At 35.3% G+C, this 20,483-nt stretch overlaps 1 protein-coding gene across 10 annotated transcripts in view; it reads right to left on the reverse strand.

Annotated features, from left to right (window-relative positions):
- Positions 1-20,483, reverse strand: part of CEP112 (centrosomal protein 112) — a 312,867-nt gene that overhangs the window by 226,636 nt on the left and 65,748 nt on the right. For 9 of the 10 annotated variants that reach the window (XR_005554525.1, XR_005554526.1, XR_005554524.1 and 6 more), the window contains 4 exons: positions 16,457-16,556; positions 14,062-14,180; positions 8,806-8,949; positions 274-428 (listed from right to left, as the gene is read on the reverse strand). Coding sequence is in view for 6 of the 10 variants with exons in the window: in XM_039325512.1 (XP_039181446.1) it covers positions 274-428; positions 8,806-8,949; positions 14,062-14,180; positions 16,457-16,556 (518 nt within the window). In the remaining 4 variants the exon portion in view is untranslated. The remainder of the gene's footprint in view (positions 1-273; positions 429-8,805; positions 8,950-14,061; positions 14,181-16,456; positions 16,557-20,483) is intronic. The other variant, XM_039325516.1, reaches the window with a different exon arrangement.

The raw sequence follows: 20,483 nt of genomic DNA on the forward strand, positions 1-20,483 counted from the left end.
TTGTCCAAACATATAATGTTTAATTCACGTTGATTCATCATATCAAAGTGTAAACAATAAATGACTTGACTATTTCACAGTAATGAACTGTGCAGTGAAGTAAAAAAAAAGCCAGAGACCTTCACAAAAGTAAAAATGCAGATTTTATCACTTTTCACATGGTATAGAATTCTTAATTCTACTATAATTCCACAATTACTCAGTGCCAATGCTTAACAAATTGCAATAAAGAATATGCCACCATAATTTAAAGGGAAAAAAATCATTAACTACCTTGCCTTAATTTCTTCAAGTTCTAAAGATGCAACCTGGTAAGACTGTTCCAGATTATTTTTTTCTTGAGATAATTTCTGATGCTGCAAATGACTTGTTTCAGCTTCCATTGTCAACTGATGGACTCGGGCCTCCAGCTCTTTGACCATCTGGTTCTAAATAACGTGAAACGCTGTATTAGACATACGTTCATGCACCTATCAGATGCTATTCAGTACGTTATTGACAGATGACTCAGAAAATATTGAGGGACCTCAAAACACAAAAGCAGTTTTATTATTTAAGAAACATGATGAGCAAGTATACAGTTCCTATTTCATTATCAAGCCAAGTGACATCTATGTTCAAACATACGCAACATCAAGAAGGCACCTCATATGCCAGATGTTGCACTTCATTAAGGATGAATCATATTCCAAGTCTGTATAAATTCCAAATAACTTTTAATACATACTTAAAGTAAAGCCATTTGGCAACTACTGTATTAGCCTTATACATTTCAAAAGGGATGACATACTTCAAAATAATGAATATTCTTCCATTTAAACACAGTTTTTCTGCTTAGTGCTCTGTATTTTTTTTTTAAAGTAAAATAACGTAGACAATAAGAGATGAAGAAACTCAGCCCTGTACTACATCTACCATACCCAATAGGGATGGTTGGCTAATAGGGTCTGCTGAGCTTTGGATATGAATCTACAAACTATTTTGGAATGGGTATCCATTTGGTGCCTGTCAGTAGCACGTTAAAGAAGCTGGTTCTTCATGGACTATCACAGCAGCTGTACAACATCAGTTAAGATTTATTTATTTATCATACTTATATGACCAACCATCTCACAGAAATAACTCTGGGTGGTGTACAAGAATCAATAAAAGCAACAAATATATAAAAAAACAATTGTAAAAATATAAAATCATAAAAATGAAAAGACACTATAAAAGTAATTCTGACAAGATAAAATAAAATGCATAAGATGCTTTAGAGTGGGGCTGGTTATGATGTAAGCACCATTTGAATTCAAATACATATTTGGGAGGGATCACATGGCTATCATGCAAAACTAGGAAAAGATATAATTTCTTTAAGAAGCCTAGCAAGCCCAGCATACTGCCCCACACTCATTTTGAAATATGTTTGACTTTAGAACCAAAGCACATCACATCTCTGCTTGCTAGTTTCAGCCAGGCATTAGTAGCAGTATAGCCAAGATTATAGGCAACCATTTCTGATTCTACCTCTAGAAAGCATGTTCTCTAGCTGATTGTCCTCCAAGGCAATGCTTGAAGTTTAATGGCTTGAGGTAAGAAGCAAAAAATTAAGATGTTGCAGCCAGAAAATACTTGGCCAATGAAGCATTCACATCCACTCAGGAAGATACCACTTTGACTTTTGATGGGAGGGCTCAAGAAATTTAGTGAATGACAAAAATGGAAAACTTGAGCTTCCAGTATGGTCATGCTTACTGCAAAGGTGAAAAGGGGAGAATTAAAGCTATAACAAATTCAGATTTCTGTTGTTTTTTACCTTACTAATTATACAAATGCCTTTAAAGGTATAGCCCTCAACTAATTGGGTTAGCTTAGGGGTAGGCAACCTTGGCTCTTTTATGACTTGTGGACTTCAACTCCCAGAATTTCTGAGCCAGCATGGAATTAGCCGTTAAAAACAGGTATACCAGGAAACCTCATCTGACTATAGATAATATAAAAACTATATGGTTCAAAACTGGAAAAGGAATTTGTATCACTCACTTTATTTAACTTATTTGCGGATTGTATCATTAAAAAACATTGGACTATAGAAAATGAATAAAAATCAGAATTAAAATTACTAAGAGAAAATCTCAGATATGCTGATTATATCACTTTGATTGCTGTAATCAAGGAAGATTTGATAATGACAATGAAAAAAGAGAGTGTAAAACCCAACCTTCTGTTTAATATTTTTTTAAAAAAAACTAAGATATAGAAACTTAGAAAATTGATGGCAGAAAAATACCAATAGACAATGCCAAGCCAATGCAAACCGGCTCAAAATTCAAAAAGATGGTGACTAAAACCATGAATTAAGTAAATGTCCGATGCTTAGGAGAAAGACTATGTTAAATCTAAACAAGATATTGAAGTACAGAGACATCATAACAAAAGTATATATTGTCAAGGTTACAATTTCTCAATTATAAATTACAGCTATGAAAACAGACTACCAGAAAAGCTGAACAAAGAAAAGTGATGCCATTGAACTGTGGTGCTTGAGAAAGTTGTGAATACCTTGGACCCCAGGAAAAATAAATCATTTAATATCAGATGAAGTAAAACCAGAATACTCAAGAAAGTATTAATGATAAATCTAAAGCATAAATATTTCAGAAACATAATGGAAAAAAGAGACAGTTAAGAAAACCTTGATCCTTCAAAAATCAAAGACAAGGCAATTGGAAAAAAAACAATAGATAATACAATGGCTATATATCATCACTAATGATATAAGCATCTTACAAAAACTCAAAGAAGCAGCAACTGGGGGACAATTCTGATTAAATGTTATCCATTAGTGAACCAAATGACAACGATCAGCTTAAATATATAGTTCTACAGTTAGAAAACTACAGCTAACAAGGATTGAACAGATGGGAAATTGTGAAACCACGTATTTGGTTATTGACAAACATGCCAAATACTCAACAGATTTCTAATAAAATAAGTTACCAAAGATGTGAGTTTTAATTAAGGCCATTCTTATTAGCAGCAGACAGCCTACATATTTTGGGAACAATACATATGTTTAGAGTTTGGAGATTTCTTTTCCCTTGTTACAGAAGTTTTCCTGAGCAGGCAAACAAGAAATATAGTTTGATCTTCCACAGAAACCCAGCTGCTGAATTTTTCTCCCAAGTTGTTAAACGCATAGAGAAAACATACTGGAATGCCACAGCACATATATGATGAAGGTCAAGAAGCTACTATTGTTACTTCATTTATTTGTTTGTTTGTTTAACAAGGTAATATTGATATTTCATTTATTTGTTTATTACATTTTTATGTTGCCCATCTCCCTTATAAGCTGACTCCAGGCAGATATGTTAATTTAAGAAAATATGTAGGATGAGTTTCTGTAGAAGAAAAAAAAAACATTAGCAACAGGAAAAAATATTCTTACTAAGGGCAAATCTAGCTCAAATAACCTTAAGGTGAAGAAGCAAGCTGGTGATATAACTTAAAGCGTATGCATGTTGTGTTTTTTCTAACAATATACTGATAGATTGGAATGCTGCTTATTATTTACTGGGGGTCAACAATTTTGTGAACTTGGTGACGGATTGTGGAATCTTAATTTCTTCAGCTGCAAACTGCCAAAATGGTAGTGATAGATAAAAATCAAGAACAGGTGTTTTTTTTTCTTTTAATTTCCCTTCAACTATTCCGAGGAAATATTCAGAATTATGAACTGGCAAAGGGGTGATACTGGGAGTTGTGTATAGAAAATCAGTCACTCGGGAATGTAAGAAATGTGGTAAATGTGTGCGGTCCAATTTCCCAGCCTGCCAGGACTCACCAACTTCCCCACTACTACCTGCCCCAATGCCCAGTCTTCCTCCAACCATGCTGCTTGCCGTCATTGCCAAAAGAAGGGGTGGTGGTGGCGAAAACATGAGAGAGAAACTGTCCTGATTTTGAAAGGAAGAAACTAAATACTGATAGCACCCTCCATCAAAAAGGCAGGAAAAATGAGATTCCTTCAGTCAGGAAAAAAAACAAAACAAGAAACCTTTTTTTCTCCATCTGGCAATCTGAGATTAAAATCAGATTGCAGGCAGTAAGAATCCATATACAAATATATTTTGTGTTCTTTCTACTACATGGGGGGGGGGACTCTATTTCTGTGTGTGCCTGTGAGAAAGAGAGTGTCAGTCTCTAACCTTGAGCCAACGGAGGTTACTCCACCTCCACAAGCACAAGAAGGGAAGAGTACCGCTCATATTTTCAAAATTAAATTTAAATTATTTCAATGTTACTATTTATGGTTTTAATGCTTTTATTGGGTTTTAGGGACTGTAAGCCACTAGAGTTGTGTCCAGGCGAGATGGGCGGCATATAAATTGAATAAATAAAAACACCCCAATGGTGAAGATGAAGGACTAGTTAGATTGGCTCATGTATTTCATTAATTCTCATCTTTCTTAATAGGCAAGACAAAGTCTGTATAAGCACATGTGCAGTAAAGAAATGTACGGTCATTTTTGAGATACTTAGTATTATTCTTTTATTAATATTTCTGCATGTATTTAGAATGGAACCCCCCAAAAGAGTGAAAAGGCAATTAGATGGAAAAAAAGAATAAGAGCTAAGGAAATATTATGTAAATACAAGTAAAGATAACTTTTAAAAATTGCCTTAAAAGAAAGGCTGTATATAATCTTAATAAGGAACATAATTAGGTGCCCCTCTGGGTAAAGTAAATATACAACCAAGCAAAAAAAAAAAAACCCTACAATTAGGAATATAGCCGTACAAATTGTTTTAGTGTTGGTGGGTTGGTCTAAAAAATTTCAAGCATTTGTAAAATTTAATTCCTCACTATACAGAAGACACAGGGATTATATGAAGGAAGATTACATACAGCTTTCAAATATGATAAAATATCTGTATCTGAAAGTGAAAGAAAAAAGATAATCATGTTTAATTTATGAGTAGTCCTTGATACAAAGGAAAGAAAAGAGCAAAGAATGTAATAGGAATTGCAAGATAATACTATTGCCTCATAATAAAGTTACTTTAACCACACTAAAGTGACAATTCTTTTAACAATAATTGAAGAAAAATAAGCAATAAAATGGAATAATAATCATGGAATGTATGTTAAATAAATTCCAGAGGAGAATGTTACTGAAATATTTGACACAATATTAGTAGGCTCTGCAATATCTAATTTTTACTGTCAGATGAGCAACTGTTCAGTAAATATGAATATTTTACCTTTCTTGAGTAAAAACAGATACAACTAAGCTCCAACTTAATGACTAATCCACATATACAGTTCTTCACTTGACAATATTTATACATTAAGAGTCATAGTGTGACAGGGTGGCTTTTGAACCAGAGGTGTGTTTTACAAGTATGGCAACCGACACAGAAAAACAGAGTAGAGGCTTTTATGCTTTTTTCTACATACAGTGAAGTGATTTCCAACTAGCATTTACAACAGGAATGTACAGCACAATTCTGGTGTTCACCTGTTGTCATCCCAAGTCTTCCTCCACTATCCCCCTCTAGCTCTCCTGCTTCCTCCCCCTTTCACTTGGTCTCTCTCCCCCAAGTCTGGGCTTATCAAGAGTAAAACTGAAAAAGAAAGGAATGGGCTGGATTTACTGTAATGTGTAAAATTTTCTTCTGGATCTGATCAGCTGAGCATCTGTTTAGGGGAAGAACATTTCTCAAGGTCTTCTGTCCAGTCCTTTCCCAGAGACCAGTGAATGACAAACCATTGTTTCCCATCTTGGATCTCAGGTGAATCTCTTGTCCCTCTGAGTCTTCACTTCCCTTCTTCCAGGGAAAACCATTTTTTCCTGTCCCAACCAGGAACCAATAACTGATGTGCAAACTCATGTAACTTCCCTCCCCAACTATTTCATAATTGCAGTCTTTCTGTTTCCTCTCCCTTTCTTGCTCTCCAACTTGGGATCAATTGGAGGCATGTCTCATAGCAATTGAGGAGGCAAATGCCCCCCAAGGCTCTAGTCCTCAGCACCAATGTACCAGGCTGGACCACTTACTGTTGCTATATCTCCCCACAAGAACCTTGGTTAGCACTCAGGACAGTTCATAACATCATATCTGATCTTCAAGACCATAACTGAATTTCTTCTCCCGCTTTCTAACTCCATTTGCTGGCTAGCACCAGTACAACTACAGCCATGCTGGGTCACTGAAAACCATATGCCACAAACTGCTAATAAACTGTCTTATATTGGCACAATAATACAGTCTTATAAATTTTACTCTGTTCCTTCCTGAAAACTATTCACTTTTATCTCCATTAGAAGATTTCTTTAAAAAAATTCTAATAGTAGAAAAATTACTAGAAATGAATACATCTGTAATCACAAGTTAATACCAAGAAGGGCTCAACCTATGCCAGGATTGTAAAATATATTCTGAAAGAGGAAAGAACTTAATAATGGATTGTAAACTGAATTTGGTTTCTTGAGGAACTACTTCATTTTAACAGTAAGCTACTAACATAAGCTACTTATAGTTGTCATACTTAACTTGAAATTGCATGAGCAATTCCTACTGAAATGTTTAGGAGACAGAAGGTTTAGGTGAAGATAACATTACTACTTGCTCATTGTCATAATCAGAAAAACGAATTATTGAAGTAAAATAAATTTTAAAACAAAGTTATTTGACATAAATTATATAGGTAGGCTTCTAAATATATTTAGAATAAATATGCTATACTAAGAGAATGTGGTGACAAATAGGGCATTCAAATTATTTTTACTCATTGATGATCATCTTTTTAATCTCAGCTAAAAATACAAAATATTCATGCAACAAATTGTGAGAAATGATATAGAAGTTCTACAGACTTTTGTTCTTTTTTTTAACCCACTTTCTTCATCCTAACTATTTTACTCTATTTCTATTTAGAGTCTTCTCTTCTGAATGCCAGCCAGAGGATGTATACATAAGTTTTTTTCTTCAAACAAGGAAGTCACCAAGAATGATAATACATAACTGGAAATTCAGCATCACACTGCATATACTTTGGAGGATACTTGGAGAGTGGGGGTGGGGATCTCCCAATATGCCTGAATAATACCAAAACTGTCAAATGAGAATGATCAACTCAGACTATTTAAATGAAATACATAAAGAAAAGGTTCACTGACATCAAAGGGAACATTCCAAAGAGATTTGTACATTATCATACTTTTAAAAACTGAAGATGAAATGAATGATAAAGGTAGGTTAATTGTAGAATATTCTAAATGGGAACTCTTCCCAAATATAGATAACCTTTATGAAACATAAGAAAAATTAATCAAACGTTTATATATATATATACATCTCATTTTTTCTATGGGCTTCCTTTTCAGATTTTCAGAGTAAACAATATAAATTTTATGGGATATTTTGAATTCTAATTAAAAAATAATTCTGTTTTGAAGAAAACTGTTAGGCAAAAGCTCCGTAGGTTTTATTAAACTTATAAAGTTTAATCTTTACAACTTTATTTAAGTGTACCTATAGGATCCCAGCTTCAAAATTAAAATACATGGTTTAAGCAATATATTATAGTTAAGCTGCATCAAGTATTATCAGCACATCACCTATTCAAACAGAGCCATTACTAAATTTATTTTTTTAAACAGATTTGACTTAAGTAATATCACTTTAGAGTCCTTGACGCTAATCTGTCCACAAGTCTATTTTATATATGACATTTCCCTCTTCCTTCCATTATACTTATTGTTAATTTTCCCTCCATTTTTTCTGGGGTATTATATTATAAGCTTAGAAAATATTTGGGTTTTTTATTATGACTTAATGATAAAATGTAGTCTGACACTTAAAATAAACTATTAGATTGTTTAGATTTACTTGCCAAATAATGTTCATTACTGAATGCTAAATTAGGAAATAGTAAATCAAGAAAAATATAGATGCCGAAAATGACTAATTTTTAAAGTCACTTGCAAAATCAGTAACTAGCAATATATAGCTACATAGCCTTAATTATTTCAAGGTATAAATATTTTTAATATCAGCCCCAAATAGTATATAATGGAAAAATCCTTGTTCCAAATATGTAATTTATAAATCTCATCATTCAGCAAATGTTGTTAGTGCTCCACAAACGACATTTCATGAAAAACAGATAGGGGGAGGGGAGTCTGAAATAGTCAGAAAAGAGAAACTAATTTTCAGTGACAGTATAGTCTTTCATCTTAAGCCATGCCTTGAACTCTACCTTGTTTAATTATTAAAATCAGGAGCTGCTGTGCAAGATCTGTCTGCTTTTGATGGTTCTTAAATTCAATCCTGCTGACAGACTGTATCCATTTCTTACCATATATATTGTTACATATAAGAAGCTTTGAGTACTAATTTTTTTTCCAACACAATCTTCATTAACAAGAAATGTTTGAATAAGCTTTAAGAGCAACATCAAACTATTTTTCTATAAATATGTAACACTGATAAAAAATTGTTTAAACAGACTTGATTTGGAACACACAAACATTTTCTTTATGAAATCCACATACACACTTTACCATACGCTGCATCAAAAGAAGAACACTGATACATAAAGCCTCAAACCCAGCTGTCTGGGTGAAGAACAGAGATAGACTTCTGCATTCAAGTTGGTACATTATCTTCAATGTCGTTTGAAAAAGGAATTGATGAAAAGACCTTGTATACAGATAAAGAAATATTTTGGAATGCTGGCAATCCCCTTTTAAGAAGGCTGCCAGGTGGAATGTGAAAAAAAAGTATTTGTGGTCATAACGTAACACTTACAGTTGTTTTGGTCTCTGCCAAATATTCTGCTTCCATTTTACTTAAACGTGCATTTGTATCCTCCAGCAATTCTTGGATATTTTCTGTGTGTTTTTTCTGAAGATTAAACTTGTCTTTTTCCATCTCAGCTACCGCATTATGGAGCTACAAAGATAAATACAGTCCACAAACATAGAGCAATTAAGGGACAATTCAATACTATGAAAGCTTTTGAACTTTCTTTGATTTATATCACAACTTCTCGTTCAGGAGCTGAGGAAGGCATATATTATTCAAAATTTAAAATTATACTTCTGTGAATATATGCTATCTATGATGTTTCCTAAATTTTTAAAAGCTAATTGTATCACTTAATAGACATGTATCTAAATTAATAACTGCATAATAATAACTGCAGCCTGATGGCCTAGTGGTGAAGATGCTCGCCTCTCATTTGGAAGGTTGAGAGTTCAATCCTAAGTGGCAGCAGACGTTTCTCTCTCAAGGAGCAAAGAGAAAATATCTACTGCAAATTCCACATAGGCATCTGGAAAGGCATCAGGCCACTAAAGAAAAAAAATGTAAGGCTTAAATGAAGTAGGTCAGCTATACATAATCAGTATCAAGAATATTTTCTTCCATATTTGGACACCTTAAACAAATCCAGGCAATCAGTTCATTTGCGAACAAAAAGTTTGACAATATTTTGCCATAAAGTTGAAGTTAAATTAAAAAGTCAAGCTAATGCCTTATCAAGGATTATCCATATTGCTAACCTTTATTTTGGAATTGACAGAATTAATTAATCATAGTACCCGTTTAGACTATGCAAACAGCTTAATTATTTTAACACCAGAACCCTGCGAATAACCCACTGTGGTTTCTTCCTGGTGGGAATCAATAACAGAAGCAATCTATCTATTTCTTGCAAGAGAAGAAAAGTGTTAGTCTATACCATGGTTCTCAACCTGTGGGTCGGGACCCCATTTGGGGTCGAACGACCATTTCACGGGGGTCGCCAAACAAGGCTGTCCGCCATTTTTTCCCCCTTTTCTTTGGCCACACCCCTGGCACCCAGTGATGTATAAGTGGTTGGGGGTCACCACAACATGGGGAACTGTATTATGGGGTCACGGCATTAGAAAGATTGAGAACCACTGGTCTATACCGACAAAACATCAGGAGGAATCTAATAGCACCTTTTCCAAAAGATTGATGCCTTTTGTGAGCTGCAGTTCGTTTCATCAGAGGCACAGAGTGGCTATATGCAGTGAATGGGTAACCTCCCATTACTCAAGCAGCACATGCTAGACCCCCAACAATACAGCTACATGTCGACAAGATTGCAAAAAGACTGTCAATGCACATATCCCAAATGCCTCAACAAAAAGACAGGCAAATCCACAATAACTTTAAATGTATATATACACTTAAAACAACCCACAACCTTTTCCTTTTGGCTACAGAGAGAAAAACCTTTGTTATTTTTGACGTGCTGAATTTTAGTCCAGGAGGTGGGGATAAAGACTTTTTCCTGAGGAAAAGGACATTTTCCCTTCCTCTTTTCTTTCTTAAAAAAATCTTTTCTAGAGATAAATGAAAAGGCAGCACCTGCAATCAGTTTACCTGGAAGGGAGGGCAAAATGGACAAAATGCCTGGAAGAGAGAGAGAAAAAAAGGCATTGCTTAAAGATCAAGCAAGATGGAGACTGGAAATACAGTAGTCACTTGGTTTCAGTGAGCCAGTTTGCACGAGCAAGAAAGAGGTAAGCAATATCTGAGCAGAAGAAAACCATGATAAGTATGAAGCTAATCGTCTCTGGGAGTGACATGATTGAAAATCCTCCAGGAGCAGAAAACAAGACTGGCTCAAGCAGGGAGAAGGCAGAGATTCCAAGTGAGTAGATGAACTGGTTGGGTCCTATAGTAAGACCAGAGCTGATTGTCTACCGGCTGAAAATGAGATCAGGAGCCTAACTGTAATCCATAAATCTCTAGGGAGAAAACAGGCGCTAAGAGGAAGTGTTCCTAAAACCTTGATTGAGGTTTATAATCTATGAAAGTCAAGGATTAGTCAGGATCAGTGAGTTGGAGAAGTGAGCTGGGGGAAATCCCTTCTCAAATGCCTTTTAGTTTCAGATACACTCATCTGCCCTATGGACCCTGAGAGCCTGGATCTATCTGCTAACTGTTTCAAGGAATCTGTGGCTGATTTTTATATCAGAAATGCACTGTTTACGTGCAAACTCCATTCATACATGTTTAGTTTCATGTATACTACTTTAGTCACAGATCCTGCCCATTTGGATTTCTGTCCCATCCTCCCGATAGTATCTCGTGGAAAATTTATGTTTGAAGGGATGTGACTATCAACAAGAAATATCTTATTTCATCCAGCTATAATTCTCTGGGAATTTTATAAAACATGAAGCTAAAAGAAAGTTTTCCTGTTCCTGTTCCTTTTTCATATATTTAATAAATTAATCTTTAAATCATACGACTGATATTTTTCTTTCAACTTTTCAAAACAGTAATACTGCTGTTCTCTGATTACAAGGAACTGAGGCTACAGAGTTTATTTTCTATTACTACCATGATCTTTATCATTTTATTACTATTCCTACTTTATGGGAATAATAAGGCCACAAGAGGCTAATCTGTCTCACAAACTGCTGTGGAAGACTGGGAGCAGAGGAAAGACATTACCTTGCTCCAGGAAGATGGGTGGTAGCAGCAGGAAATTCTGCATACCCAATAACCAAAGTAGGGCTGAAAGGAAGTGCTATTTATTTATTACACATCCCACTCTCAATGCCATTGAAAATACTCACAAAATCTGAAAACATAAAACGATGTCATGTATTAAAGCATTGCAACAAGATAAACCTACACTAGTGCTCATCTAATTGTAGTATTTTATAACAGCATTCTCACTGTCCTCATGAGAAATTTATATGCAGGCCAGGAAGCCACAGTACAGACAGAATATGGTGAAACAGACTGGCTCATGGTTAGCAAAGGAGTATGATAAGGCTATATATTCTTCTCTTATTTGTTCAAACTTTACGCTGAATATTTATTAAGGAAAGCTGGATGGAAAATGAATGTGGTTTTAAAATTGGAGGAAGGAACCGCAATAACCTCTACTATGCTATCACCACCATGATAGCCGAAAATGAAAAGGATCTGCAAGCCTAGAACTAAAATTCAAAAAAACAACATGAAAAAAATGGAATTAAAATTAAACATAAAAAAGATCAATGAGAGAAAAGGAGTCCGGCAAGGCTGTATACTGGTCGCCCTGCCTATTTAACTTATATGCAGAGCACATCATGAGAAAGGCAGGGCTAGATGAATCAAAAGTTGGAATTAAGATTGCCGGGAGAAATATCAACAACCTAAGATATGCAGATGATACCACTCTAATGGCAGAAAGTGAAGAGGAACTAAAGAGCCTCTTGATGCGGGTGAAGAAAGAGAGTGCAAAAGTTGGCTTGAAACTCAACATTAAGAAAACCAAAATCATGGCATCCGGCCCTCTCAATTCCTGGCAAATAGATGGGGAAGAAATGGAGGTAGTGACAGATTTTATTTTTCTGGGCTCCAAGATCACCTCAGATGGGGACTGCAGCCAAGAAATTAAAAGACGCTTGCTCCTGGGGAGGAAAGCTATGGCAAATCTAGACAGCATACTAAAAAGCAGAGACATCACCCTGCCAACAAAAGTGCGTATAGTCCAGGCCATGGTTTTCCCAGTTGCAATGTATGGCTGTGAAAGTTGGACCATAAGAAAGGCTGAGCACAAAAGAATTGAGGCCTTTGAACTATGGTGCTGGAGAAGACTCCTGCGAGTCCCTTGGACTGCAAGGCGTTCAAACCGGTCAGTCCTAGAAGAGATCAACCCCGACTGCTCTTTAGAAGGCCAGATCCTGAAGTTGAAACTCAAGTACTTTGGCCACCTAATGAGAAGGAAGGACTCACTGGAGAAGAGCCTAATGTTGGGAAAGATTGAGGGCAATAGAAGAAGGGGACGACAGAGAATGAGATGGCTGGATGGAGTCACTGAAGCAGTAGGTGTGAATTTGAATGGACTCCAGAAGATGGTAGAGGACAGGAAGACCTGGAGGAACGTTGTCCATGGGGTCGCGATGGGTCGGACACAACTTCGCAAGTAACAACAACAATGAGAATAGGTAGAACAACCAGCCTTAGACCTGAAATGAAGGTAAAAGTGGTAGATAGCTTCTGCCTTCTACGATCAACCAACAACAGTAAAGAAACAAGTCCAGATGTGCTGCAAGCAAACACTAGGTAGAGTAGTCATAAGAGCCTTGAAAAACACAGTTAAATGTTGTGATGTGTTTTTTCCAATAAAATTCAGAATAGTGCAAGCCATGATATTCCCTATGACACTCTATGGAAGTGAAAGTTGGACTTTAAAGAAGCAGGATAGGAAGAATATTGATACCTCTGAACTTTGGTCTTGGAGAAGATTCCTGAGAATAATATGGAAAGCCAGGATAGAACAAATCAACCCAGAGTCCTCACTCAAGGCACAAATGACCAAGCTCAAATTATCCTATTTTGGACACATTATGTAAAGACCCAACTTTCTGAAAAAGGCTCTAATGTTGGGAAAGGTAGAAAGGAAAGAGGAGGAGGACGAGCAGCAGCAAGGTGGATGGATTCAGTTATATGACAATCAGTGCACCATTAGGAGACTTGAAAGAACAGGTTAGGGATAGATAATCATGGAGAAATTCTATCTACGTGGTCGCTAGGAATCAAAAACAGCATACAATCAATTAATAACAGCATTTTCCAATACAATGTTCTTCAGATTTACTGTGACAACAATGCTACTTTGAGGAAGAAGAAGTTTTAAAGACATAGGAATTTGGATTTATTGAGTTTTCATAGGTAATCCTCATAGCTACTAATAATTACTCCAATTTTGAATCATACTTAAATTAATCCTCCCTCTGGTTTCATCACAACATTTTCAGAATTATTTTCAGAATTACTCATGCTAGTATATTTTTATGTGCATTGTGTTTTGGTATACAAAACCACTGCTCATTCTTAAGATTTCACAATGAGAATTATAAACCATGTAAACAGAAACATTTTATGGAAATTTTATACAAAATTAATTTTAATGTTTCCATTGACTAATCAGTAACTGATTTAAAATTTGATGTTCCCAATTAAATCAGGCAAGAGCTTTTGTGTTTTGTTTTGTTTTTCATTTTCATTACACTAACAAACAAAAATTACCTTTTTCTCCCATTCATTGTTCAGGGAATCTGTACTGTGCTCACATAACTTTTTTAACTCCAGAATTTGTTTCTCTTGAGCTTCTCTGATGACTTGTGACTCACGAACAAGTGTCTGAACTGTTAGAAAATAAAAACAACAAAATAAAATACTTGAGTTGATGTTTAGGCTATTCTTTTTAGAAAGAGAGATGTATGTTATTGCTGATTTCAATAATTTTCAAGCATTGTTCTTTAACATATGAAAATCATCCTCAGTTGTATTTTTAAAGAAATAACCGAAAAATGTATAAAACAATCATAAACAAATTCATCATGTTTGGAATAATATTCTGACTGAATATTATTTAACAATTTTATTTAAAAATTGTTTCTTCTATTGTTTCTTACCAAAGTTTAAATATATTTGCTTAAAAATTAAACCTTATTCCATTGGTCAGTGCTTTTTGATAGACTGGATGACAACTACCAGTCTATAGATTATCTCCACATCTATAATTACAGAATAGAATTTTTATTACAGTCACTGACCAGTATTGAAAATAGAAACACACTAAAAATAAAGTAAAAAAAAAAAACAAGATAAAATTTCACAATTGATGATGGATTCGTTGATGGACAATCCAAGTCTGTTTAATTACAGGCAGTATAATAAAATTTAACTATGGTCAAGAAGACTAAATCAGCTCTGAGATAAAAAGTGAGGCAACATAATTTTGCTGTGAGTTCCCACTGACCCCTATAGTGAAACACTAGAAATAGCAACTTAGAACAGCTCTTCTAAGCTAGGAATGTATGAAATTGAGTATGTTATACACATCCTACTACCCTAATAAATAATTTCTACATAAACAATCAAGCAAGCAAAAATAGAACTATAATAGCAAAATGACAATACAATCCTTTGGGAATTGAGAATGTCAATGCAATTCAAGCCAGGCATAGTCTGATCAAAGCACAAGAACGAAAACACAACATGCACATCGCCACTTCAAATTTTGGATGACACAAGAAGAGCCGAACTGGATAAAAATAACGTCATGTTTAGTCTAGAATTCTGTTTCCACAGTGAAAATGTTTCCAATCAGCCCCTTTTTGTGCTTCACATTAACTTGTAGCAAAAATAATGTTTTTTCCTATGGTAACATATAGCAGTTCAGATTAAATCTTACCCGTCATGAATTTGTCAACTCTTCAGGTTAGTTGCCTTCAGAATGATAGCATTATGGTACCATTATGCTTCTGGTATCAAATTTATACAATAAATACATTGCATCAGAATATATATAATTTACTAAATTTTTAACAAATTGGGTTTATTTACATCCAGATGTGAAAACTATTGTGAGTCTCTGATGAAGGACTATGTGTCTAACTTGATATGACTGACAACTCTATTCTAGTTAAACAGAATGTAATTACCAAGATCTGGTTATCTGCTTTCAATCTGTCAGTTGTTTAGAAAAGAGGTAGAGAATAATATATTCTCTCAAACTGCCTTCTGAGAGCTAGATATCATCACTGGATATCTACCAAAATACACTAATGGTATGCCATTTTAGCATACCATGGGTGCCTGTTAGGAAAAGCAAGAGTCAAATAAAGCCATGGGTAGCATCACTTACGGCACTAGTAAAACCTAAAACAATTTTTCCCAACCACAAATCCTCCAAATGTATTCAAATTCAAATTTTGAATTTTCAGAAATAGTCATACTGGCTAAGAATTCAGGGAATCTAAGTACATATATCTCGAGACAGTTTAGGTTGATGAAAGCTCTCTTAAAGCAGTGGTTCTCAACCTGTGGGTCGGGACCCCATTTGGGGTCGAACGACCATTTCACGGGGGTCGCCAAACAACGCAGTCCACCATTTTTTCCCCCTTTTCCTTAGATGTGCTACTCCCTTTTATTCTATTGGCTTTTGAAAGCCAATAGAATAGACTCTCTTGAATAGAGTCTAATTCTATTGGCTTTCAAAAGCCAATAGGAATTGTCCAGGCTGTCTCTGCCCTGCTGAGACCGCCAAAAGTCCCATTCTGCAAATGGTGCTGCACCAGTTGAGTAGTCCTCGACTTACGACCGGTTGAGTAGTTCTCGACTTACGACCGGTTGGGGATCGCAGCATTAAAAAGGTTGAGAACCACTGTCTTAAAGGCATTCTTTCCTAACATGCCCTTTCTTACTCTTCAGTTAAAAAAAAAAAAAAAACAGAAGCCAATTTCCTCAAAATAATGCAATGCTTTATCTCAGAAGTTTTCCATCCCTAATCAAGAATGTGTTTTCCTTTGCATTTTGCTTGTTAAGAGAAAATTATGTGAAATATAAACAAACAGGCAACAAACAAACATCATTCATGCAGTTTTCAAGATCAATACAAAATTGGAAAATTGGACACCTTTTTTTTCAAGCTTCTGAATAGTCTCTTCAGCTTCATTCTGTTTGGTTATATACAAGCTCTTCAGTACCTCAATTTCATTGTTTTTTCTATCCAGAATCTATAGCAAAAATATAAACACAGCAACATTGAGAAATGTGCATTTTTCTTTTTCTTTTTTTTTATTTTTATGTTTAACCAACAAAACGAAACAAAGCAAAACATAACACACATACACACACAGTATATACTCCCCCCTTTTTTAATAGCGATTACGTAACAGTAATCTTCTATTATTTACATTTCCCCCTTATTCTTCTTTAGAATATTTGTCCTTATTGCCCCATTGTTTCTTATTTACATTTTTCTTCCTTCATATTCTACTTCTTACTAAGAATAATTCATATTATTATTATTATTATACATTATTATACACATATTTTCACTTTTGACCTTTCCATATTTTTTCTCTTCTATTATTTCTAGTCTCCAACCAGTCATACCACTTGTTCCATGTTACATAGTACTCTGTGTCTTCCTTTTCTTTTATCTCTTTTGTTAATTTGTCCATCTCAGCACATCCAGGATTTTTCTTATCACTTCTTCCTCTGATGGTATATTCTCATTTTTCCAGCACTGTGCATATGCTATTCTTGCTGGCGTTATTATATGTAAAATTAAGTACCATATTTCTTTACTATATTTTCTGTTTAAAATCCCCAACAAAAAGATCTCTGGTTTCCAGTCTACGGGTTGGTCTATTATTTCTTTGATCCATTTTCTTATTGTAGTCCAGTATTTTTTCGCAACTGGGCATGTCCACCATAAATGATAATATGTTCCATATACTTTTTTACATTTCCAACATGTTGGCGAATTGTTCTGGAACATCTTGGTAAGCTTTGCTGGTGGAAGATGCCATCTGTAAAACATCTTCAACTGGTTTTCCTTGAATGCCGCTGACATAGTCAATTTTATGTTTATTTCCTATATTTTTTCCCATTTAATTCTTGAAAGAATGTTTTCCCTAATTTTATTGGAATAACCTGGAACAGAAATAATATTTTTGGCAATACATTTATTTTGACTGTAGTGGTCCTCCCTAAAAATGAAATTTGCAAATTTTCCCAATTTTCTAAATCTTTTTTTATCTGGTGTAATATTTTATCATAATTGTCCTCCTTAATTGAGGAACAAAGAAATGTGCATTTTTCATGAGGTAATCTCATAATATTTTTTTGAAAAAAAAACCAGTGAACTGAGAATCTTACTGTTAAAGAGTTATTTAGCTTTGGTATCAATATCTTTAGTGAAAGAACACCTGAAAAACAAGGAAAACATTATACTGAAAACTGATGGAAATTTCTTTCTTCAAGGCATCCATATCCTTTTACAATCTTACAAAGAATTTTGAAGATTAACACATTCTAAAGGGCACCTTTAAAATACCAGTTAGAGTATTATTCTAAATGTTCTGCTTAAATCATCTGAGATTCCCAACAAGAAAAAACCTTCAAACAAAGGGCACATTTAAGATTTACAGAACTGGTGTTCAGTTTGCAAACTAAAAAGGAGGAAAAAAGGATTTGTTGTTCCTGTAAAATACCACTGGACTTGCACAGCATGTAGCCTTGTGTATCTTGACAGCGCTTTTTAAAAATTCAATAAATGACCACTGCCAAAAGTTGTGTATCTTGACAGCGCTTTTTAAAAATTCAATAAATGACCACTGCCAAAAGTTGCCATTACAAAAAAGGATCCACTGCTACCCCAAAGACATATTGCCAAGTGCCTTCAAAATTCATTGATATACCTGCTCCACTGCTGGGTGCATGCCACTAGTCATCAAACACTGGTTGGTATGCCAGGTATCAATGTGGTCATTTCCCCTCTATAAGTTATGCAGTTCTGCCATATGACATTTCATCTAGAAACTCTACTATCAGTCACCATATTTCAAAAAGAAATAAATGGCAATGTTTGTATTATAAGCCCTCTTCTTAGAACTTCCAAAAGTATGATATTTTATTTATATACATTTGGTAATCAGTTTAGGCTTTTTATGTTCTCAAATAAGCATTATTCTCCATATCATGTTTTCTGGTAACAACTTCATTTTTTAAATTCTTTTTTCTCCCTCTACTCATATCTCTATCAATTCAGGACTGTCTGTATGTTGTGAAATTAAAGAATTTTCATCATGTCTTCTGACTGCTAATATGTGTTTGTGGATATGTACTGCCAGCTTTCTGCTTGTTTGTCCTACATAGTGGTTGTTGTAGTCCTTATATTGTATGTTGTAGATAACTTCTGTTTTTTCTTCTGGGGTTGCTGGGTCTTTTGGTCTACTTAGGATGTTTTGAGGAGCTTTAGTTGGCTTGTGTGCTACCCTGATTCCATGCAGTTGTAGTAGTCTGTTGGTGGTTTCTGACATAGTCTTGAAGTATGGCAGTGTAATTCTTGTTAGTTTGTTTAGATTATGTTGTTTGGGTTAGGTGCTCACGGACTTTTTGATAAAGTTGAGTGGATATCCATTTTGTTGGAATATGTTGTATAGATGATCTATTTCCTTTTTCTGCTATTCGAGGTTGCTGCATACACATCTCTATACATGAAAAGTTTTGTGGCTACTTTCAATATACTTTTCAGTTTTCTTATTTTCAGGGAAAGTCTGGATGCCAGAGAAGATTACATGGTAGTACTAATAGTAGATAAAATCAATGCAATTCATATCAAATACTTCTCATATCAAATTGGAAGTGTCTTGGCGACATTTCGACGAAGTCTTATTCGTCATCTTCAGGCTGGTGCTTTCGGCTTCGTGCTCCTAGAAGCTCCTACGTGGGAGAAAACCCGAATAACCAAAGACCTATATATATATATATATTCTGAGGTTTTCGCGGGTGTTTGTAGGTAGGTCTTTGGTTATTTGGATTTTCTCCCATGTAAAATTGGAAGTGTCTCATTCGTCATCTTCAGGCTGGTGCTTTCGGCTTCGTGTTCCTAGAAGCTCCTACGTGGGAGAAAACCCGAATAACCAAAGACCTATATATATATATATATATATATATATATATATATATATATATATATATATATTCTGAGGTTTTCGCGGGTGTTTGTATGTAGGTCTTTGGTTATTCGGGTTTTCTCCCATGTAAAATTGGAAGTGTCTTGGCGACGTTTCAACGAAGTCTCATTCGTCATCTTCAGGCTGGTGGTTTCGGCTTCGTGCTTCTAGGAGCAATGTGTGGTTGCAGCTGTTTCCTCCCCCCAGCCAATCAAAGCACAGCCAACCCCCAGCCAATCAGAGCACAGCCAACCCCCCAGCCAATCAGAGCACAGCCAAGCTCCTAACCAATCAGAACACACCTCCATCCAATCAGAACACAGCCAAGCTCTCATCCAATCAGTTCATACCCCCACTGGCAGTTAAAAGGAGGAAACAGCTACAACCACACATTGCTCCTAGAAGCACGAAGCCGAAAGCACCAGCCTGAAGATGACGAATGAGACTTCATCGAAACGTCGCCAAGACGCTTCCAATTTTACGTGGGAGAAAACCCGAATAACCAAAGACATACATACATATATACATATACATATACATATTACATATACATATATATGCAGGAAGTTTTTCAGACAGATGTCTAATTGATTACACCTTGACATTTTTTAACTGCTATACTGCAGTTTTACTTTTTACAATCTCTTTTGCCTTGCAGCCCCCAACTAGGGGCGTTAAGCAGGCTCAAGTCGCAACTGCGAAACATTACAAATCCAAATTTCTTTTTCTGACAAAGAATTAAATAATTAAATTGGGAGACTAAGATGGTGTCTTAGTCAAGATGTCAAGGTGTAATCAATTAGACATCTGTCTGAAAAACTTCCTGCATATACTCCCTTGACTCAGCTGGGAAAGAGGGAGGAGAGCCTGTGGCTTGGTGGTTAAATCACTGCCTAGTATGTAAACTGCCCAGGTTCGAATCCCATAAAGGGTGTGGCTAACTGAAGAGAGCAGAATGAGCTCGATATGGCCATTTTA

The sequence above is a fragment of the Crotalus tigris genome, unplaced genomic scaffold (genome assembly GCF_016545835.1).
Source record: "Crotalus tigris isolate CLP2741 ecotype Arizona unplaced genomic scaffold, ASM1654583v1 scf7180000024337.5909745, whole genome shotgun sequence".
NCBI lineage: Eukaryota > Metazoa > Chordata > Lepidosauria > Squamata > Viperidae > Crotalus > Crotalus tigris.